General features: G+C 47.8%; 1 protein-coding gene across 2 annotated transcripts; it reads right to left on the reverse strand.

Annotated features, from left to right (window-relative positions):
* Positions 1 to 13,830: 13,830 nt before the first annotated feature.
* LOC103719130 (kinase-interacting family protein-like) lies at positions 13,831 to 17,114 on the reverse strand. 2 transcript variants are annotated; one of them, XM_039121092.3, is made up of 3 exons: positions 16,963 to 17,114; positions 15,996 to 16,189; positions 13,831 to 15,025 (listed from the first exon to the last, which is right to left on the reverse strand). In XM_039121092.3, the coding sequence occupies exons 2-3, from the start codon at positions 16,078 to 16,080 to the stop codon at positions 14,058 to 14,060; spliced, it is 1,053 nt and encodes a 350-aa protein (XP_038977020.3). In that variant the 5' UTR covers positions 16,081 to 16,189; positions 16,963 to 17,114; the 3' UTR covers positions 13,831 to 14,057. The 2 variants fall into 2 exon arrangements, with proteins under 2 accessions (XP_038977020.3, XP_088573988.2); XM_088717862.2 differs by lacking the exons at positions 15,996 to 16,189; positions 16,963 to 17,114 and adding an exon at positions 15,807 to 15,987.
* Between the last annotated feature and the right edge of the window lie 5,553 nt (positions 17,115 to 22,667).

Here is a 22,667-nt window from a genome sequence, read left to right on the forward strand (position 1 = left end):
TGGAACCTATCTGAGCTTCTGTTCCAAAACAGGGGAATCTCGGGATGCTGGGATTCTGTTCCGAAGAAGAGATAAGGATGCAGAGCCATTGCGAACGGGAAGAAGTTGGGACTCGTGGACACCTTGCAGACCGCTGAAATTGGAGCTAATTCGGGCTGAAGAAGATCTCAATGGGATGAGTTGGAAAAGATATGGATTGGCTCATGGAAAGAAGGAAATGGCTGGGAGATCATCCTTGAATCGCGGACGGGAGAGAAGACACGCGGATGGAATGCTTGTCTTGGACGCGGAACAGGGGAGGTGATTCGGAGTGCTGGGAGATCGTGATCTAATCCGGAACGTGGAGTAGAAGCTGGATATGGGAGAATCAACATGGAGGAGATGAGCTGGACTTTGCTCAGTTCCGTGGATAATGGAAGGTTAGATTCGGAACAGGGGAAGACGTTGTTGAAGCTTAGAATCGGTGGATACGGTTGATAATAGGGAGATGTGAATCTCTTTGGGATTGGTCGGTTTGGGATGCAGGGGCTTCGGGTGAGAGAAATCCGGAAGAATGAAGCTTGGGAACAGAAAAAAAATAAAAAAAAACTCTTCCGTGATGCTCGGCATAGCTGGAAAATAGGGGATGAAGCTGGGATCTGTTCGTGAACGGGATTGGCTGGCAGTGATTCCGGAACAGAGGAAGCCGTGAAGATGGAGGGAACGGTTTTGGCTGGGAGGAGAACGTTTGAAATGCTCACAGGATGAGGATGAAGATTGATAGCGGGAAGAGGATGAGAGGATAAGCTTGATGGTTTGGTTTAGTTACGGAATACGGAAGCTGGGGAGATGGTTGGAGCATGGGATTTTAGTTGAGGAGTGAATGGAGCTTTAGGATTTGTGCAAATATGTTGGTATGCTTTGGGATCCATGAGACAAATAATTGAAAGGATTTTATTGGTTTTTTTGAGATTAAAATAGGGAAATTGGGTTATGTGGAAAAAGAGTTGGAACGAGTGGGAAGAAATTTATGTGAACTTTGAAAAGCACTGAATTTTGGAAAAGAACTCTTAGAGTCGACTCTGGAAAATATAAAATTGTGAAATGATGTAGTGTCCGTTTAGGCTTTACCCAATTGAGTTTGACTTGACCTGCATGCATTAAATTTAATCGATAAATAATCAAATCAAACTTGAATTACCTTTGATAATTCATTAAAATGCACTGGTGAAGGTAATATATTTTTTAGTTGAATTTACAAATATGTGAATTAAAATAATGATAAGTGCTATGAATAAGATATTAATTTATGCATTATTTAGCACTTATCAGTGTCTCATTGAAAGAGTGGTATCTTTTTTGGTTGTTTGCAAATAAGTAGGGCCATATGGAGTCCTATGGTCAGAAAATTATATATTCTACTGATATTTGAATAAAATCCTTCAAGTTAGCAAATTTATTCTTCTATAAGTTCTGTACCGTCTATTTTCTTCTTCCAACAATTCTATTGACAAGGAACCACCATTAAAAGGCTTTCACAGTAAAATTCTATAATCAGAAAGTTTTGATGGAAGAATCCTGCCAATAGAAGACTCAAGTCTAGGAGTGCAACAGCGATGTTTTAATGGCGAAGAGCTGCTATCAGAAGACTTTCACAACCTTCTAAAGTGCCCGAGGGATGGGGATGCAAATCTAGCATGGATATGCATAATTTAGTGGAAGCCCATATTTTGGGATATCATATACAAAGACGTGAAGTGTGCCATAAGGTGTCTCTAGCTATTAGAGATCCCAAATCGCTAAGTTTGCTTTGGCTCATGTCGTTGTTGTGTTGCATAATCATTATAAGTTTTAGATTTGACCTATCATGGTTTGCTTGGTATTCGGATCGGATCGAATTGGGTCACGGGTCAACCTGACCGATTTGCAGCATTAGCAATTAATGTCTCTATCACCTATATACCCACATACATTAATATAAATATGGATGCTATGGTACTTCTTTGTAATATTTTATAAAAAATTAGGAGATATCTGGACTATGTAATATAGATTAGGGTATTTTCTTCTTAACAGGTTAAGAGCATGTTAGCTATAAGTTACCGGATTCCCCACTATTTTATTATTTTTCTAAAAAAGAATATTTTATTATTTTCTATTCCGACTTGGCTGAACCAAGTTAGAGGAGAGCTGGCTCAACCTTTTCTCTTCCCAGCCTCCGTTTTTTTGTTATTTTTGAAAGGAAAATATTTTAATATTTTTTTCTAAAACCTTTTCTTCCTCGAAGGCAAAGGAGGAGGCAGGCGAGGGCAGCTGGTGGGAGCTGAGGGTGAGGATGATCTCGGGGACGACGTCAGACTTGCGGCTGCAGAGCGAGAGGAAGCAGCGTAGATGGAGGCGGCGAGGAAGAAATCCATGAGCTTTATCTCTTGGCCAAAGAGGAGGGCATCGTAAAAGACGGAGACGAACCCACCGCAGGTGAGGCGACGATACAAGACCAGCACATTAGTGGCGTGGGCGAGGAAGGTAAGTGTGGCCGCCGCAGCCACCAAGGCGACCAAGATGGGGTAGTGGAGGTGGTGGTGCGGGAGAAGAGCAGAAAAATAGATGCCATGGCACCAAGCAGCTCTCCCACCCGAGAAGACCTTCCTTGTTTCCATCCTCCTTCTCGCTCCCTCCTCCGCCACCTCTGCTCCCTCTCCGGCGCTGCCGCCACCCACCGCATGCCCCAGGGTTTCAGAAGCTTTACCGTACCAGCTACTGTTTTCAATTCCAAAATAGTCTCCATGTTCAAAGGCTTTGCCGCACCAACCACGCATATAACCAGCTACACCCGGTTACCGGTTGATAAATCAAAGCTGTCCAGGTCAGATCGGACGACCAGGATTTTGTAGAGGTGACAAGAACTAAATAGCCTTTAGGAGTAGTGCAGAAAAACCCTGCTTTTTTTTTTTTTTTTTTTTTTTTTTTTTTTTTTTGCTGAAACGGGTGCTTCATACAAACCGTGTGTGAATACACCCAATAAAGTCAAAATACAATATCTCTCGGAGTGCCAGTGGCAACTCCCCCTCCCCTGACCAAAGGGCGTAACCCGAATGGTGGGCCGCATAGGCGGCCACCCAATCAGCCGCCCCATTGGCCTCCCGGAATACATGCTTGGCCTGGATGGCCCCCCCATCTCTCATCATCCTGACTATATCACGGATTAAGGGGTGGTCTGAGCTCGCACCCCTCAACCCCTTCTGAATCCATCCAATAACAGTAGCTGAGTCGCCCTCCAAAATAATCGGACTGGTCCGCGTCATCATCCGTGCAAGTCGCAGCCCCGCCCAGGCAGCGCGCAGCTCTGCTCCCGGGACTGATGTAGCAAACAGCTGGCAACCACCTGCGGCCACAACCCTGGAATGCATGTCCCGTATAACAAAACCTGCACCCCCTCGCGAGCCGCCATCCAACACAGACCCATCAAAGTTGACCTTGAGGAAACTCGGGGGTGGGGGCTCCCAGGTGAAGAACACCATCCGAGGAGCTGCCGGAGCAAGGGGGGAGCCCCAGGTGTCCCGAGCTATCAAAGGTCTAACTGAGGAAGGGATATGGCTGATCTCCGTGGCCTGTGCTCGAGCAGACTCTGCTGCAAACCTCGGTGATACCCTGCGCTGGCCGATGGTACGAGCATTCCTTGCCAGCCAAATCTGAAGGGCTGTGCAGGTCGCTCGGATGCCCTCCTCATGAGTCTGCGGACTAGCTAGCCACTGCCGCGTCGCACCAAGGAACTGTGTCCGCGCACATCGGGCCCCCTGCGGGATCCCTGTCCACTGCCATGTCGACATCGCCCAAGTACACTGAAAGAGCACGTGGTCCACTGTCTCCTCAGCTCCACACGTCCCGCACTCCGCAGGGATCCCCCAGCCACGCCTACTCAACACTGCTCTCGTCGGAAGGCGGTCCCAGAACACCTTCCACAAAAAGAGAGCTGCCCTCGGGTGGAGACCGGATCTCCAGATCCAAGCACAATCTGGCCCCGGCTCGTGCTCTGGCTGAATGGCGCGGGAGAGGTCTCCCAGTCTAACACCGGCCCTGCTCGAAGTGCCCCAAACTCTAACATCCGGCCCCCCACATCCTGGAAGCGGGAGGGACTGAATCCTCACAGCTAGGTGTACCCCGAAGAGCAGTCGTAACCGGGCCTCATCCCACTCGGCCCCTCCTGGTGCTAGGAGATCGCACACCCGTAGCCCCTCCACTGCCTCTGTATCAACCATGGTCGGCCAGCGACTCAGAGGGAGGGTGTCCACCCACGAGTCCCTGGTCACATCAATACTCCGACCGTCGCCGATCAACCACCTGGTATGTGCTGCAACTGATGGCAGGTACCTCCCGATCTCGCGCCACATGAAAGAGACTCGACGACCGGTCCGTGCTGCTGCTGAAGCCCCCTGACCATATCTAGCTGCCATCACCTGACTCCAGAAGCTGTGTGGTACTAACATGAACTGGGCCGCGTGCCGGGCAATAAGTGCCTCTCGCCTCTCCATGAGGGACTGCACCCCTAGACCACCCTCGCTAGTGGGAAGGCAAACCTGCTCCCAAGCTACCAGGTGCACTCCATGGCCTCCACCATATGACCCCCACAGAAAGCACCGAAGAAGGCGCTCGATCCTCAGCAGAATCGTCTTCGGTACTACTGTGTTGGCCATAAGGTACACCGGAATAGACCCCAGCACTGCTCTGACCAAGGTCACTCTCCCCATCATGGATAAGGAGGATGCCCTCCATCCCTCCAGCCTGCTCTGAACCCGCTGCACCAAGCCCAAGCACTCGGCCACCCGTAGCCTCCGACCAGTGATAGGGACGCCAAGGTAGGTCAGCGTCCCCTCCTGCTCCGGTACCTGCAGTATCCCTCTGATCTCCTGTCTGACTCCGCTCTCTGTACTGGGGCTGAAGAAGACGGCAGACTTAAGGAAATTCACTCTTTGACCAGATGCCACGCAGTAGTCTGCCACCACCCTGCGTAGGACCCGTGCCTCTGGAATCCGTGCCCTGGCCAAAAGAAGACAGTCGTCAGCAAAGAGTAAATGGGAGATAGGGCGGGCCCCCGGGGCTGGCACATAGGCCTCCAGCTCCCGGCTGGCACACGCTCTCTGCAAAGCACGGGATAAAATATCAGCACAAATAATAAACAAATAAGGGGATAAGGGACATCCCTGTCGTAATCCCATCGTGGACTCGAAAAAAGTTGATGGAGTACCGTTGACCAAGATAGAGAACTTTGGCCCCCGGACACACCCCATAATCCACCCAATCCACTGCCTGGGGAAGCCGTGCACCTCCAGTACCTGCTGGAGAAAACTCCACCTGATCCTGTTGTAAGCCCGCTCCATGTCCAGCTTGACTGCCATCAAGCTGTGCCGCTTCGAAGCCCGCCGAAGATCCCACATCATTTCCTGGGCTAACATAACATTATGAGAAATATTTCTACCTGCAACAAAGGCCCCCTGTTCCTGACTAATGATGCCAGGTAAGAGGGGCTTCATCCTGCCCACCAGAATCCTCGCCACAACCTTGTATAAGGTTGTGCATAGGCTAATGGGCCTAAAATGACAAGGCTCAGCCGCATCCTGGCGCTTAGGTATGAGCGTGATGAAGGTGGCCTTCCAGTCTTCAGGCATCGCTGCCTGGGTGAAAAAGCACTGGATGGCCTCCACCACTGCTGGTCGGATAATACCCCAATACCGCCGGAAGAAGAAAGGGGGAAAACCATCGGGTCCCGGGGCCTTGTCAGCTGCCAAGGCCCAGACCGCCTCATGCACCTCCTGTGCCATGACCGGCCGGATCAAGGAGGCACACTCAACCTCACCAATACCCACGTCCACCCTGAGGGGGTAGTGACCATCATGGGCCTCCTCATCCTCTGTCCATCTGGCGCGGAAGAAATCAAGCAAAACCTGCCGAATGGCAGGCTCACCCTCCACCGAATGGCCGGACCCATCGCGCAGGGAATGGATCAAACTCCGTCGTCTACGGATGACTGTCGTCCGATGGAAGAAGCTAGTATTACGATCACCCTCGCTTACCCACTGCACACGAGATTTCTGTCTCCAGAAGACCTCATGTTGCCGTAGCAGCGAATGGTGAGTCGCAAGTAGGCCCCGAAGGTCAACCATATCGTCCTCCGGAAGCACGCCCCCTAGGTCTTCCTTCCTTTGCAGCTCAGCGATCGAGGTCTCTATCCCCTCCAAACGCCGGAAAATATTACCCACAACTTCACGATTCCAACGGCGCAAGCGCCGCTTGGTCAACTCAAGTTTGCGTGAGACCTGCTGCATGGCATCCCCGTGCACCGAGATCCGCCACACGTCGCGGACAATATCCCAAGACTGGGGGTATGACAACCAAACCTTCTCAAAGCGGAAGGGGCTGTGGTGGGTGGGACTCGATGAGGTAGAAAGTAGCAGAGGGCAGTGGTCCGAGGCAATCCGAGGGAGGTGAGTGACCCTACTAGTGGGGAAACGAAGGATCCAATCTGGGGACGCAAAGGCCCTATCTAATCTCTCCCAGACCCTAGCACTACCACGCTGATTATTACACCAAGTAAACTGTGGTCCCGAAAAACCTAAGTCTACCAGGCCATTTCGTGACACAAAATCACGGAACTCCCTCCTGTCCACTCTGTCAGTAAAGACAGTGCCCCCCCGCTTCTCATTCTCACTCAGGATGCAATTGAAATCACCAACCACAACCGTCGGGATACCCTGAGCAGCCAGGTTGGTGATCTCCCGCCAAAGGACTCTCCTTACCCTGTGGTCCGTGCTCGCGTACACACCGCACAGCACCCACGGGGGAACATCAGGTCTCGACACAACCATGACTACCTGTTGGGGGCAGTTGTGAAAAACATCAACTGTCGTCACCCCACGCCTCCACAGGACCAAAATACCTCCCGACAGCCCCCGAGAGTCGATCGCATAGGTCTGCCAGTCCCTCTCAAGGCGCCGCCTCAATCGTCCGAGCCCCTCGCCAGATAATCGGGTCTCACATAGAAAACAGATCTCTGGACAATGGACCTGCACTAACCGTTTGAAGGAAGTCATGAAGGACGGCTTAGCCGCCCCCCTACAATTCCAAGCGAGAATCATCATGGGTCACAGTCCACATAGTCGGCCTCAGACTCCTCCTCTCCTAGAGTCGCGGAAACATCCGCGGGCTCGGCGCCCAGGGTGTCTCGCTCCTCCACATCGCCAGTCGTGGGTATAACCCCCATAACTGCCGCCCTAGCATGCTGCAGGGCAGTAGAGTGATCCATGCCCCCTCCCGCAGCTGCCGTACTCTCCTCCAGGTGTGGGGTGGGGTGGTCCCCCACACATCTACCTGGGGTGGTGTCCTCCAGCACACCCGGGGTCAGGGATGTAAGGCCAAAACGAACGACCCCATCTAGGCCCGCACCCAGCATAGGCAGGTCCTGGCTAGCGGCCAAGGGAACCCCCAGCCGCGAATCCAGCTCCCGACAGGGTGGGCTGTACTGGAAAGGCCCTGTGAGTGTCTCAGGGCCCCTGACCAAAGTGCGCTCGCCCTGGGCCAAAGTGTCCAGCTCAGGAGGACCCAGGCTGCACGCGCCCTGGCCCTGTAGACCCCCAGTAGTGTGGACCAGAGGGATCTGGGCTCGCAGGCTGTCCCCTTGGCCCAATACAGGGTCAAGAGGCTGCCCCGTCGCCGAATGGGCCTGTTGGCCCCGCGCATCCGAAAGCCCCCCCGCCCGGTCGCAATGCGCGGGCCCATCCTCACGCACGCCCCCGACGCAAGTCTGAGGCGCTCCTCCGCTCGCCTCCTCAGCGCGTGGCGCCTCACCGGCTTGGAGCGCGCCGGCCGCGAGTGGCGCGCCACCGGCTCGGAGCGCGCCGTCCGTGCGTGGCGCGCCACCGGCTCGAGGCGCGCCCTGGGCTGCACCAGCCGGCCCACGGCCCCGCCGCCCGGCCCTCTGGGCCCGGCCGCGCTGGGCCAGAGTGCGATTGGCCTGCTGGGCCAATTGGGTCACCGCGCCCGGGCCCCCTTGTGGGCCAAGGCCCGCTGGGGGCCTGGGCCTTTTTTGAGTTGGGCCACGGGCCTTGCCCACCCCACTAGGCCCCGGGTCGGCCCGCGGGGGGGGTGAGTCACCTCGCTGGGTTAGCTCCGGGTCCCCGGACTCGGCCGAGCCGACTCCCGGTTCATCTCCCGATTCATCGACCAGGGCAAAACGATGGTGGCTCATGGGGAGTTCCGGGGGCAGCCCTTCCCCTCCTCCGGCCAGCGGCGACCGGCGGCGCGCGACCTTCATCGGCTTCTGCCAGCCATCAGTGTCCGCCGGGGATGCCGGCGAGGTCGGGCGGGCCGCCGGGGGGGGCGGCTGAGGCAAAGATGACCCAGAACCCGGATCGGTGCCGTTCATCTCCCCCGGCCGCGGCGGACGGTTCTCCCGCGGGATTTTCCTCCGCGTCGCCACCATCCAAGGGCCAAAAATTGGCCCTTGGTTCTCCACCGGACCAGTTGGTGGCGACTGATCCGACCCGCCCCCCGGGGCCGCAGCCCCCGAAGCCGGGCCTTCCGCAGCACGGCCGGCCACCGGAAAGCGACAGGTCACCTCCCCGTGGCCCATCCGCCCGCAGCGAGAACAAAGCGCGGCTATATTTTCGAAGACGAAGGGCTGCCAACGCACCTTCGTCTCCCCTTGAATCAGAACCCCCGGTAGCAAAGGTTCGTTGACATCGACCTCCACTTTGATCCGGGCAAACCCCATGGACTCCCGTTGCTCGGTGACCCCGTCAACCGCTATCGGCCGGCCCGCCCGAGCCGCAATCTGGAGAATGGTCGAGGTCGACCAGTACTCCGGCGGCAACCGGGGCAACCGAAGCCAGATCAGGGCCGTCTTCACAGTGCCGTCGTCGGGCTCGAAGTCGGGGACCCATGGGCTCATGGCGAGGAGCTGCCCCGCCACCACCCACGGACCCTCGCTCAGGGCTCGATCCCGGTCCTCCGTCGACCGGAATCGCAGTGCAAGGTGGTCGTCCGCGAGCGGGACGGCCACCACATCCTTCAGCTTAGCCCGGGCCGCCACGTCTTTGGCCACCCACTCCGCCGGGACGCGGCGGCCAAAACTCCGAGCCAGCAACGCCCGCCCTTGCCATTCACGCCGGGCCGCCGCTATCGGTTCCTCCGGTAGTCGGAGGACGTCCGGGAAGCGGCGGCTCAGCCGTTCCACCTCCGCGGCCGTGGGCCATTGAGTCACCCACGGCCCCGGCCGCGACCAAGCGCCAGTGCGCTCCCCTCGACCATGGTCGGGAACCTTACCAGATCCTCTCGCCGCTCCCTCCGGTGTCTTCCCCATCGGTAGCTTTCCCTTCCGGTCCATAGCACCTGTAAGAAAGGGGGTTAGCCAAACAGAGCTGCTCAGAGTTAACCTCGCCGGCCACGGGATGTCTCCTGCTCACACCACCGGGACGCAAGCTGCCGGAGAAACCGACCCCCTGCCCTCCGGCTTCAGAGCCAGGTGCCCCGCCTCTTACCTCCTCCGTGCACCCGAGCTAATCGCCGACTGCACCGAGGATCCTCCCCAACCGTAATGCTATCACACTGCCCAGGCCGCCGCGGTCACGCGTCACACACCGGACAGCCGGAACAGACTTTCCGCCGGCCAAACTAGCTGTTGTCTCTCTCTCAAGAACCAGAGCTTCTCGCTCTAAAACTAGCCGTTCCGTCCCTCAACCTTTCTAGGTAGTTGAAAAACCCTGCTTTTGTTGGCCGGTTTTGATGCAGGGCAGCTGGGATGACCAGGCCCTGCGGTCAAACATTGTATTTGTAATATTCTTTTGTCCTAGGAACTCTGCCCCAGTTAATATGGGTTTGGAAGCGTGACATTCTGGGGATTGGCGCAGCAAGCTTGGCCTTCCAGTTCCAACTTCCAACCGCAATCATTGATGCCGACTCACAATATCATCGTACGGCCACAGTAACATCATACAGTTGGAAGTTGATAGAGCGCACTCACGTCCTCCGCCGCTTTGAGATCCAAGATCCCCAAGATCAAGAAATAGAGATAGATGGCGGAAGGAAATCAGAGATAGCATGACTATACTACTAGCGGAGAAGGGGAAAGAACGCATGGATAGGCGATAGGTGGAGGTCGTCGTCGTGGAGAAGACACAAACCCTAAACGGCTAAACCGAAGGAGAAGTAACGCCTTAGCGATGCCTTTACGATCCAATCAACCTCGCGGTGAAAGGCTGAAAGCAGACGGTGGACCTCGCGGTGAATGCGGGCCGAAGTAGGGAGTTGGGCCGAGGCGGTGAAAGCGGGCCGAGGCAGGGAGTTGGGCTGGCCCTTATCTATCAACCCAACAATTAAACAGGTTAAACGGGTCAAGAATTTAAAATCTATATCCGACCCAACTAATAAACAAGTTAAACGGGTCAACCTGTTTACGACCCGAACCTGTTTAAGCCAAACCCTAACTTGTTTACGGCGGGTCGAACACGGGTCAGGTTGGCGGGTCGGATCATATTTTGCCGCCCCTAGTTATATGGGAAAGCCTCAATGAAAAGGTTTCCAATTCTCACAAGCCTAATTTTGTTGCTTGGGCCCCACACCCTCAATAATTGATCAGCAGTGAACATTGCCGGTCCCTTCGATCCAAATGATGAGACAGCCCAGGCTAGTTGTGGTTTTTTTTTATTTTTTTTGCTGAAGTGGATGTATCATACATATCGGGTGCAAATTCACTAAAAAAAGTCAAAAGATAACAAGTTCGGGAGTACACCGGGTAATCCCCCCTCTCCTAGCCATAGGGTCTCCCCAGAGTAGTTAGCCACATATAAGGCTACCCAATCTGTTACTTTATTGGCCTCACAATACATGCACTTTGCTTGCAAGCCCATCCCACCACTGATCATAGCCTGGATGTCCCTGAGTAGTGGGTGGTACACGCCCACCCCCCACACCCTACTGAATCCAACTAATAACTATGGCTGAATCGTCCTGAACACGACAGCATGGGCTCGCACCTCATGCCACGCATAGCACACGCTAGTCCAGGTTGCTCGTATTCCGTCCCGAGAACCGAAATGTCGAAGATTTGGCAACCTCCAGCTGCTATCACCCTCGAGTCCGGACCTCTAATGATGAAGCTAGCCCTTTCCATACTCTCTCCATCCAGTACACGTCCATCGAAGTTTATCTTGAGGAAGCTCGGGGGTGGAGGCTCCCAGGTGAAGGACACCGTGCAAGATGCTCCATGAGCAAAGAGGGAGCCTCAGGTGTCCCAAGCTGTCAAAGGTACATCTATCTTGCCTCCCATCGGGCTCTCTCCACAACAAACCTCGGGGGTGGGGGGGCAACTCTCTCAAAATTTCCAAGCATTCCTAGATAGCCAGATCTAATACGCTACACAGGTCACCATAGTGGCCTCCTACCTAGAACGGAGAAGGTGATCGCCCACAGTCTGGTCACCCGTAAAAAAGATGTCGAGTCACGCTAAACCCCGGATGGGATTATGGCCAGCTCCCAAATCCTTCTCGCACGCTAGCAATGGAACAATGCATAGTCCACGAACTCAACCACCTAGCACAAGGGGCACTGGGGATGGATATCTAGGCCCCTATCACTCAGGACAAGTCTCGTTGGGAGCCGGCCCTAAACGATCTTCCAGAGAAATAAGGCCACCCTCGGATGCACGCCAAATCTCCAGACCCAAGCACACTTAACCTCCGGGCGACTCACACTCTGTAAGAGGCCATAGAGGTCGTCTACCCTGACCTTAGATCTGCAAGTCGAGCTCCACACCCTCACATCAGGACCGTCACACCCTGAAACTGGCACTGACTGCAACCTCTCAGCAAGCTAGTCTCCAAACATCTGGGCTAAGTGGGTAGTGTCCCATCCTGCCCCTTCGGGCTAAAGGAGGTCACATACCTGCAGACCTCTTGGGATATCGACATTGACCATGGTCGGCTAGCACCTCATCGGGAGCGAATCAACCCAAGGGTCTTTCCCCACATCCATGCTCTGCCCGTTGTTGATTAACCACATGCAAGTAGACACCACAAGAGGCACATACCTGTTGATCTCCCACCACATAGGGGAGCACCTCCGTCTCCTCACCGATATCTCACTCATCCGAGCAGGACCGTACCGAGCTGCCATTTCTTGACTCCAAAAACACTGGGACTCTAGGATGAATCGGGCCACATGTCGGGCAATTAGAGCCTCCCTCCGCGTCAAGAGAGACTAAACCCCCAATCCACTGGTACGGGTCGGCTAGCAGACTGACTCCCAAGCCACGAGATTTACCCTCCGCCCTCCCACCCCGGGAGACCCCAGAGGAATCCTCAGAGAAGCCACTCGAGCCTCACTAGTACCGTCTTCGGGATAACGGTATGAGACATGAGGTAAACCGGCATCAACCACAAGACTGACCTAACCAGGGTCACTCTGCCCATCATGGAGAGTGAGGCCGCTCTCCAGTCCTCCAGCTGCTCCTGCACATGCTACACCATATAGAGACACTCGGACACCCATAGTCTTCACCCGGTGATGGATAGGACAAAGGCCCCTCCTGCTGAACCCGCAGCTCCTGCTGAACACTCAGATCTCCTGCTAAACCCGCAACTCCATACTTAGACTGAAGTAGGTTGCCAATTTGTGGAAGTTCACCCTCTGACTAGATGTCTCGCAGTACACCTCCAGGACCCTTTTAAGGGCCCGAGCGTCCCGCCTGAGAAAACACTACCTAACTCTATCATATACTCGTTCCATGTCGAGCATAACCGCCATAAAGCAATGTCGCCTCAGAGCGCGGTGCAAATCCTAAATCATCTCTTGGATGATCATAACATTGTTGGTGATGCTCCTCCCGCCGACAAAGGCTAGTTGTGACAACTTATGGGTTGCCTACATGAGTAGAAATGCAGGTGGTGGCGAGTTCCAGCCCATTGCTGCCTCAAGCTTGGGCGGCACCTGGGTCTTTAAACTTTGAATACTACCATCAGGGCATCTCCAGACTTGGGTTCAAAGTAATTCTCTCTTAATGTTCTTGATTTTTGAATCAAACCGTTGATCAATTCAATCAGATGTGCTCAATATTTATGGCATGTTTGGTTGAAAAAATAGTTGAACATTGAAATGGAAATAGGAATGAGGGAATTCTGTTCTAATCATAGTTGGAAGAAGCTCCATTGTCATTCTGATTTCACAAAAAATTAAAAAAAAAAAATGTCCTAATTCTCCAAAATTCGATCCTGATTATCCTCTATTTTTTATTTTTTTGATCAAAAACAAGAATTCGTACATGTAATACAACGTCTCAGGAGAGAGGATACATCTATCTATCAGTTTTATTTAGGACACATGGTATTGAACATATGTTCTGTGTAACGAGATTAAAAGTTTAAGACAGCTAAAGAGATTACGAAGTCGTGTACATATATGCCATGTTCTTGATTTTTCAAGTCTATTTTACTGAGTAAAGGAGACACCAAGGCATGCTTTATCCGCATTTGGATACGAATAAATGACGAAACCAATAATAACATTGCTTAAACCTATAAATATGATTATTCAGGCAACATTCAGTGGCTGAACTAATATCTAAATCTATCTATCTCCTGAATAGTTAAACATCCCTACTATTTGAATGCCCAACATTAGATGACCAAAGTAATCTAGGCCGATGGAATTTTCCTTTAATAAAACCAAAATGCCTTCGTGCCGCGAGACCAGGTTATCTCATTTCCAATCCTCTAATGTTTCATGCATCTAAGTTTGCAAAACCAGGTGATCATACGTCAAGAGAAAAATATACAAGCTGGTAATCATAGTACAACAACAGAATAGCAAAACTCAAAGGATAACATTAACCAAAATCCATACCTCCCAAACTGATAATTAACAAAAAGCACCATCCATATAACCAAGACTCTTAAACCGTACTGATGCAACTGCACAGTATAGACTATATCGACTCCACTGCCAACCAGTACTATATATAAGTAGTAGTTGTAGCCATGAATCCATGGTAACGTTACTTTTACCTATACAATTTACCGCTAGAATCCCCGTTACAGATAGAAGCACCCCTTTCCACCCTTCACGTGCGGCGCACACGGGGCCCACTCGATCTTCCACACCCGGTCCCACCACTTCCCGAAACCCCCATCCTTCTTCTTCTTCCTCCTCCTCCGCTTCGCCCGGACCGCCTCGGCCTCCTCCCTGAGCCGGCGGTTCTCCTCCCTGAGCCGGTCCAGCTCGAACATAACGTCCCCCTTCTCCTTCTCTCTCTTCGCCATCGCCTCCAAGCACTCCCGGCTCCGCCGTTCCAAACCGAAGATCTGACCCTGGAGGGCCTCGATCTTCCGGCCGAGAAGGCACACTCGGTGATCCTCCCGGAGCTTCACCACCAGGCGCGCCAGCTCCGCCGCCTTCCGCCGCATGTACCCCAGCTCCGCCGCCACAGCCCGCCCCTCCTCCTCTGCCGCCGCCGCCCGGAACCCCAGCCTCGCGTTCTCCCCAAGCAGCACCATCCTCTCCGACTCCAGCACCTCCAGCAAGCTCCCCTGCAGCTCGATCTTCCTCGCCGACTCCGACCACCGCCGCTCCACCTCCGCCGCCTCCGCCGCCAGCAGATCCCTCTCCACCGCCGCCACCACCAGCTCCGCCACGATCACGTCCAATGCCCCCTCGGCGGAGGGCGAATCTTCGGTGAGCACCGGCGCCGGCACCGGCCGGAGGGGTTGGAACGAGAGGGAGCTCTCGGCGTCGGAGGAGGCGGAGTCGGGGTCGGAGGCGCGGAGGTCGTCATCGTAGTCGAAGTCGGAGTGGACGGAGGAGATCTTGCGCCGGTGGAGGGGTTTCAGGAGGGATTGGGAGTAACGGTCGGCGAGGTAGAGGTAGCGGTTGTGGAGGTCTTGGAGGAGGGCGAGGAGTTGGGGCCGTTTCTGGTAGTAGTTCTCCGCCCGCTCCGCGAACGAATGCGATTCCTCCTCATCGGGTAAGCTCACCGCGAGTGCCTGCACCCTCTGCTCGATGTCTGAAATTCATGTAAAATGGCCAAAATACCCCTAAGAATTTATATAGAGAGAGCGAGATTTAAGCAGGGGCAATAATAGCTCGTAGGTAAGGTTCGTAAATTAATTGGGCAAATTTAAGGGAATTGATTAATTAAGTTTTAATCCTTTCCAAAAAGAAGATTTTTTTTTCTTTATAAGAGGAAGGAACATTTATATCTTGGTCAAAAATATAAAGGAAAATAATGTCCTGAAATCAAGGGGGAACATTATGATGGGGTGTAATAATTTTATCAACGCAATAAAAGGCGAGAGTGGGATGTAATAATAAATAATGAATGCAATCCAAGGTACTAAAGGGCAATTTAGTCAAAAAAAACCTCGCACGCCCTCTCCTACTTCTTTATGATTTTTTTTTTTTTTTTTTTTTTTGCACGACATCACATCCTTCTTTGCGCTAATAACGGCTTAAAACGTTGACATGAACTCAACCGCCCCAGGCCACCATTCGTTAAGATTCAAATTTCAAATCTCAAATATAAAAGCTTAAAAGATACAAAAACCTCTTTTAAACAAAAGAACAATAAAACAAAACCCAGCTTTATCTCTTTCCCTTTAACATGTCCCATGGAGAATTGACCCACCAGCAAAACCGGGCTTTCCAGTCAAGACGGAACAATGAATGCAAGGGACCGCAATAGAGAGAGGCACCACGGAGCTACATCAATGACTGCATCTCATTAAATGGCATGATGAACAACTATTTCCTATTAAAAACAACAGAAAAATCCTATTACAACTCACCTGTGAAGAGGCTTATTTTCTCCAAGTAAAATTCAGTAAATGGCATTAAAATCAACCATATTTCCTTCACCAACATACAGACAAAGCTATTATATTCCCATTTGAGAGTAAATTAGGTGATTTCGTCCAGAAATCTGAAAGGGAATCTGAAAGAGAGAGAGAGAGGGGAGAAGGAGCTCTGTTGCTCACCTGCAAGAGCCGCTTGAAGCCAAGGAGGGCACGCGATGGTCCGACACAGCTGGTGACAGCTCGTTGTCGTTGCGGTCGTCGCCATCTCCGGAAGCGAGCCCACAGCCGACACGTAGGGAAAAGATTCGGGCGGAGATCGATGTATATCGATCGTATCAGAGGGGATGGAGTCGGCAGCGGTCACTGTACCCCCCCTGCAACGATCCAAAAACGCAGCAGGCTCATTTATTGAACGTGACGCGATATGGGCCAAAGTTTCCGGCCGGTAAATAGTAAAAAACCAGGGAAGGAAAGGGATAACTCGTGCGGGAATCCCGAAGCCTCAAATACCGCGTTTAGCCGTGTACAGCACGGTAAAAAAGGACGCGCTAATGGGAAATGACTCTTACCCGGTGGTCGATGGTAGTCACAGGACGAATAGAATGGTTTGGGGTAAGCACACCGAAAGTGAGACGTAAATAGGGAACAAAAAAAAAAAAAAAAAGAAGCTACCGTACCGAGCAAGGAAACTGGGGAAATAGATAAAGAATGTTATTTCAAATTCCTACCGTAGCTATAATTTCAAATTAGAATATAAAATAAAATAAAATAAAATAAAAAAATGGGAATAACTGGTGAAGGGATTTACCACGAGGTAAATTCTTAAAATTACTAAATTACTGCATCAACGGTCCGTCGGTGAGGTTATTGGAGCGTTAGAGGTCAGAATGGCCACAGTAAAAGTGAATAAAAATTGGAGGGCACAACAGTAACCCTGAAACTTCCCGGCGAGCTGAACCAGTCATCAACTAGACGGTAAAAAAATAATTTAAAGGATGAACATGTTAAAAAAAAAAAAAGCTTGTGTAGTTCTTAGCGGATTGTAAAGGATGAGTTTGGAATTAAAACGGCAAATAGCAGAAAGATAGTAACAAAAAAAAAACAAACAGAATAATGGGAAATCAAAAAGAAAATGGAGAAACCTCACCGGTTTGAGGAAAAGCGGCTATCGTCGGAGATCAGAACGCCGCCGGCGGCCGGTCGTAAGGCGTCGCCGAGAAGCTCATCCGTCACCGGGTAGCAACGTTTAGAGAGAGGGAGAGAGACTAGTGGGAATGAGTTGGTGCTGTTGACCCGTGTAGTGTTAATATTTATATATACATGGCTGCGAGGGCCCAGAGATGAGGACGAGTTCGCTACTATTCTTCAAACAGCGAGGAAATACTTGACTCCATCACGACCGTCCACGACGTACGTTTTTTGCAATCAAAGTCAATGGACGGTTTCCGCGATCCCAACAGGTACCTCGCTGTTCGAAAGTGATAGCAAAACAGCAACTCGGATGGAAGATAGGGACCTGTGAGGAGATGGAGGTTGTTTGAGGCCCGTCCTCTTACCTTATATTTACGAGATGGCCATCATTGTCGGAGTAAAGTTTTTTATTGAAAACATCTAAAAGGCCACGAGGATTTTGGTGGCCTTTCTCAACAATACACCGAGCAATTGGAGAAGTTGGTGTACCTAAGAATTGGTTTGGCCTTGTTTAGAAGTAGGGTTTTTTAAAATAAAGCAGCTAAAAGAAAAAAAAATTAAAGTAGGATTTTTATAAAAAATTATTTATTATTTAAAAATTATATTTCTAAAATACCGTTGGTTTGGTAAACAAACTGAAAAAATAATTTTGTATAACAAAATTACCATAAAAAACATTGAAATAGTATTATACAACATAGCAGAGCATAGTATTATACAACAGAGTATAATAAAATATAACACGTATTAATATATAAATATATGATATAGTATAATATTACTATAATGTAATATAATATTATTATTATATAATAATATAACATTTTATACTATAGCATAATTATTTTGTATAATATTAAATTATTTAACATAATATATAAATATATTATGATATAATGTAATATAATATTATATTTATAATATAATACAATAATAAAGGTACAAAATATTATAATTATTAGCACACATTAATTTTCTATAATATAACATAATATTAAATTATTTAACATAACATATTAATGTATTATGATATAATATAATATAATATAATATTTATAGTATAATACAATAATAAAGATATAAAATATTATAATTATTAGAGTAAAATATTATATTTTATTTATTTATTTATTTAGATCAGATTATTTGCCACACTCATTATTTTTCTTTTTATTTTTTATTTATTTTATTTAGTTATTTATTTAATATTTTATTTCGTTGAAATATATTTATTTTATTATCTTATTTATTTATTTATTCGTTCATTTATATAAATATTTATTTATGCATTTATTTATTTATTTATTTTCTTTTTTTTCTTCTCTTTTTTTTTCTTACCTTTTCTTCTTTTTTTTTTTCTCTTTTTCTTTTCTTTTTTCTTCTCTTCTTCTCCTTCCTTCTTCTCTCCCCTTCTTCTCCTCCCGCAAGGACGGCAGTGCCGGAAGGGAGCTGGGCCGCAGCAGCCGTGGGAGGAGGCCCAGGAGGGGGCTCGAGAGGCGGCCGCCGCAGCTGGCTGCGGGAGGAAGCTCGAGAGGGGGCCGCCATAGGGGCTTCGCTGCGACTCGCCTCCCCAGTCCCGCGGCTAGCGGAGGCCCAGCCACCTCACGGTCGAGCCCAGCCGCTCCACGGGCCGGTTGCGTGCCACGGGTGGCGTCGCAACGACCTACGGAGGGGTTCTCGGCCATGGGTGGCGGCCCACGTGGTGACTGCCACCATGGGGAGCCACGTGTTGCCTCCCAAAACAAACAAACAAAAAAAGAAATAGGCGACGGCATTGAGAGGAAGAAGAAGATAGAGTGGGAGAGGGAGGGGGATGGGTGAGAGAGGAAGAGGCGGATAGAGGATTTTGAGAGAAAAAAGGGACTTTTAAATGAGGGTATTTTGGTCCAAAAAACAGCTTTCCGACAAAGCTCAAAACAGCTTTTTCGAAAAGCTCGAAAATATAACTTCTCCCAAAAAGTTATTTTTAGCTTTCTAGAAAAGCTAAAATAGCTTTCCAAAATTTTTACCAAACATTTTTTTTATCCAAAAGTACTTTTGGGAGGCCAGAAAGTGCTTTTTGGCCCTCCAAAAGCTCCCCCAAACGGGGCCTTGGTCCTCAAGAAAAGGAGGAGAAAAGATACAATTAATCGAAAAAAAGAGAAATCTAGTTGATGCAAGATAAAAAATAATAATAATTTTCATCAAATAGAAATTAAGATAATTTTTTTAAAAAAAATATTTTTAAGCATAAAATGAGGTTAGATTTTTTTTATTAAAATTATAACAAATATTTTATATAATTTTTGAAAAAAAAGGATGCTCAACCAAACGTAAGCTACTTTTGGATATAATATTTTTTTATCAACTTTTTAGGAAACGCATTCCAACGAAAAGAATTTTTTTTTTTTTTTTTCCGAACGAGAGTCTAAAATTGCAGCCCAAGAGGAAACAACCAAGACCAGTCTAGATAGGCTAGTAACCATCGCTCGGGCTAATCTATTATACTTTTTTAAATATAATATAACAAAAATAAAAATAAAAATAAAAAGGAGAACACTATGAACTCACTAGTGCGATGTTGGCAACCCTGAGGGCTAATCCTTTCCAACCTGGACTATCGTTTGTGGCGAGGACACTGCGATTCACTTCATTGAAGGGTAGGCAAAGATAGTTGGTAATATGGAGCCAAGCATGAACAAAATGGCGGATGGAGAGAAAAAGGAAGCAAAAGGAGGGGGACCTGTTACCTCGGATGGCCCCGGCGATGCAACCAAGCACTTCACAGAACTGCAACTCTCCCATGTTTTGCAGATAATAATTTAAGTGGTTTGGGTATACAATTCTAGTGTCCAAAATAGCATGGCCTATAAGTTTTTTATTATTAAGCCTGAGATTAATGAATTGTCTACCAACATTATTATAGAATGCCATGATGCTACTTCTTTGAATCCAACTTTCCTTCAAACATAGAGAACTAACTATAGGGGATATTCTATTATTTGGTAAACCGTTTAGTAGACTGACAATTCCTAGACATCCTGAACACCTAGAATAACCTGGAAGAAGCAAGAGACATAGGATAAAGAAAAATCTAGATGATAACTTCATTGCACATTGCTGAGGACACCACCGCAACCTTCTCAGAGGCTATATCCTCAATGGATGCTAGCTTTTGAAAGCAAGCTGTTAGAAGTGAGATGGATTCCATCTTCTCTAACTATACATGGGAACTAATTGATCTATCTCCTAGGGTGTAAGTGGCTCTACAAGAAGAAGCTTAGACTTAATGGAGCTTTTGAAAAGCTTAAGACCAAGCTCATGGCTAAGGGGTATGGATGGATAGAGGTGGTAGATTTCTTTGGCACTTATGGCTAGGATTTCAACTATCCATGTGCTTGTTGCACTAGCTGCCTTATTTAGACTCGATGTCCATCTAATGATGCTAAAACTATTTTCCTTAATAGAAAGTTGTGAGAGGAGATCAATATGGAACAGCCAGAGGGATTTGTGGTTCCTATCCGAGAAGACAAAATCTCTAAAATTGTTAAGCTCTTGTATGGAGTAAAATAAGTCCCTATACAATAGCATAAAAAAATTTGATCAAACTATGTTATCCGTTGGTTTTGTAGTAAATAAAACAAACAAGGGATACAAAATTAAAAGAAATTGAGGTGGTGATCCTGTATTTGTATGTAGATGATATCTTATTTTTTGTGATAAATCTAGATCTAACAAATAAAACTAAGTTTTTTTCGAGTAATTTTACGATAAAAAATTTAAGTGTAGCTAATGTCATATTTAATATTAAATTGATTAAAAATGAGAATGCCATAATTTTAAAACAATCTATTTTGTTCAACAATTTGTTAAGAATATTTAAATATTTTGATTGTAAATCTCAGTCTACTACTATTGACATGTGAAGTCAAGTAAGAATAAAGGAGGAGGAATTAACCAAATTAAATATTATTGACTAGTTAGGTATTTCAACTACCTAGCAAATACTGCAAGACCTGGCATTTCTTATACTTTTGGTAGATTAGCTAAGTATAGTTGCAGGCCTAGCGAGAGTCATTAGAGCACACTCGAGATATTGATGAGGTACCCCAAAGAAATTATTAATTATATTCACCATTATGTAGGCTTCCTTATTGTTCTTGAGGGATTCAATGATGCCAATAGGATCTCAAACTAAATAAGACCAAGGCTACAAGTGGATATGTGTTCACTCTCAGAGGACCTACCATCTCTTGGAAATCCTCAAAGCAGATACTAGTTACTCATTCCACCTTGGAATTTGAGTTAAAAGCTCTTAAGACTGCTAGTAGAGAAGCGAAATAGCTATGAAATCTTCTAATTGATACACATTTATTAACTAAATCAAATTTGGCAATGCCTAGTAACTATGACAACCAAGCTATTGTAGCTAAGGTTAATAGAAAGAAGGACAACTACAAAACTAGCAGATTTATTAGACTCAGATAGGGGTACAAAGGGTTGGGTTGCACCAAATCATAAATGACCTCAACCTGACCTAATTTCTTGTTCAGGTTCTTATATTGGATCCAGACTCAACCTAATAGAAGATCAGATCGGCTTAGATCGAATTCATGGTTAAAATTTTTAACCCAACTAGTCATTCAGATTGAGTTGATCCATGTATAATCCAGTCCCAACTCAAAACGTATAGTCGAAAGCAAGTTCGGGTTGGATTCGAATCATATTTATGGAGTTCTAAAGTGAAAGAGTTAAAATTGAACAAAAGTAATTCTAGCTTCATCATAAAATATGAATAGCTCTTTGGAAGCATGTTATAATACATACAGCATGACAATATTTTCAACAAAGCTCAAAAAGCAATTGAAAAGAGTTCTAAAAGTCAACCATCCCCAATGGATTATACAAGTTATTATATTTAAAGATATCTAATAGACTAAAATAGAGCATGATAGAATGCCAAGTCAGTCGCAATATCAATATGCAATCTAAATGTCAAACTTTCCATCTAAAGATATCACTTAGCTATCTAGTTTACTACAAGTCTACAACTCTCCTATGTCATGCAAAAAAAAATCAAATCAAGAAGCTTGGATTGGTGGGATGATGACACCATTCATTTCAAACCAATTAATTGATGATGGATGCCACCATTAAATGGTTCTACAAGTTCTAGCACACAATTCCTATTGCTTCCAAGCACTATGCTTTCATTTCTACCATATTGTGTGTAAATGAAGTTTATAAATGTAGTTCACTGATTTTCTACATGCTAAGACCTGTATGTGGGTTAAACCATCAATTAAAATTATCTTGCATAACCTATTCTCTGATTAGTGCTTTATAAATCATTAAGTAAAATAAGGAACACGGTCAAGGAATCTAACAATAAAGGTAATTAAAGATTCTATCATTTATGGTTTTTAGTTTTTAACCTACTTTCCCTACTACATAATTCCGTAATTGCAGTTTGTTCAATTATGTGCTAACACAAGAATCACATAACTTGTGTTGGATTAGGTAATAAGTCGGATGATCTAAATTAGACACATATAACAATTGGGTCGAGTCAGGTTATAACTTAATAAACCCAAACCTAATCCAAAATGTAGAATAGGTATAAATTTGGAACCTGACTCGACTCCATGGATCCTTAAATCGGGTCAGAGTCGAGTCTAAGCA

The sequence above is a fragment of the Phoenix dactylifera genome, chromosome 3, assembly GCF_051530095.1.
Source record: "Phoenix dactylifera cultivar Ajwa chromosome 3, Ajwa_hap1_PhDact_Kaust_v1.1, whole genome shotgun sequence".
Lineage (NCBI taxonomy): Eukaryota > Viridiplantae > Streptophyta > Magnoliopsida > Arecales > Arecaceae > Phoenix > Phoenix dactylifera.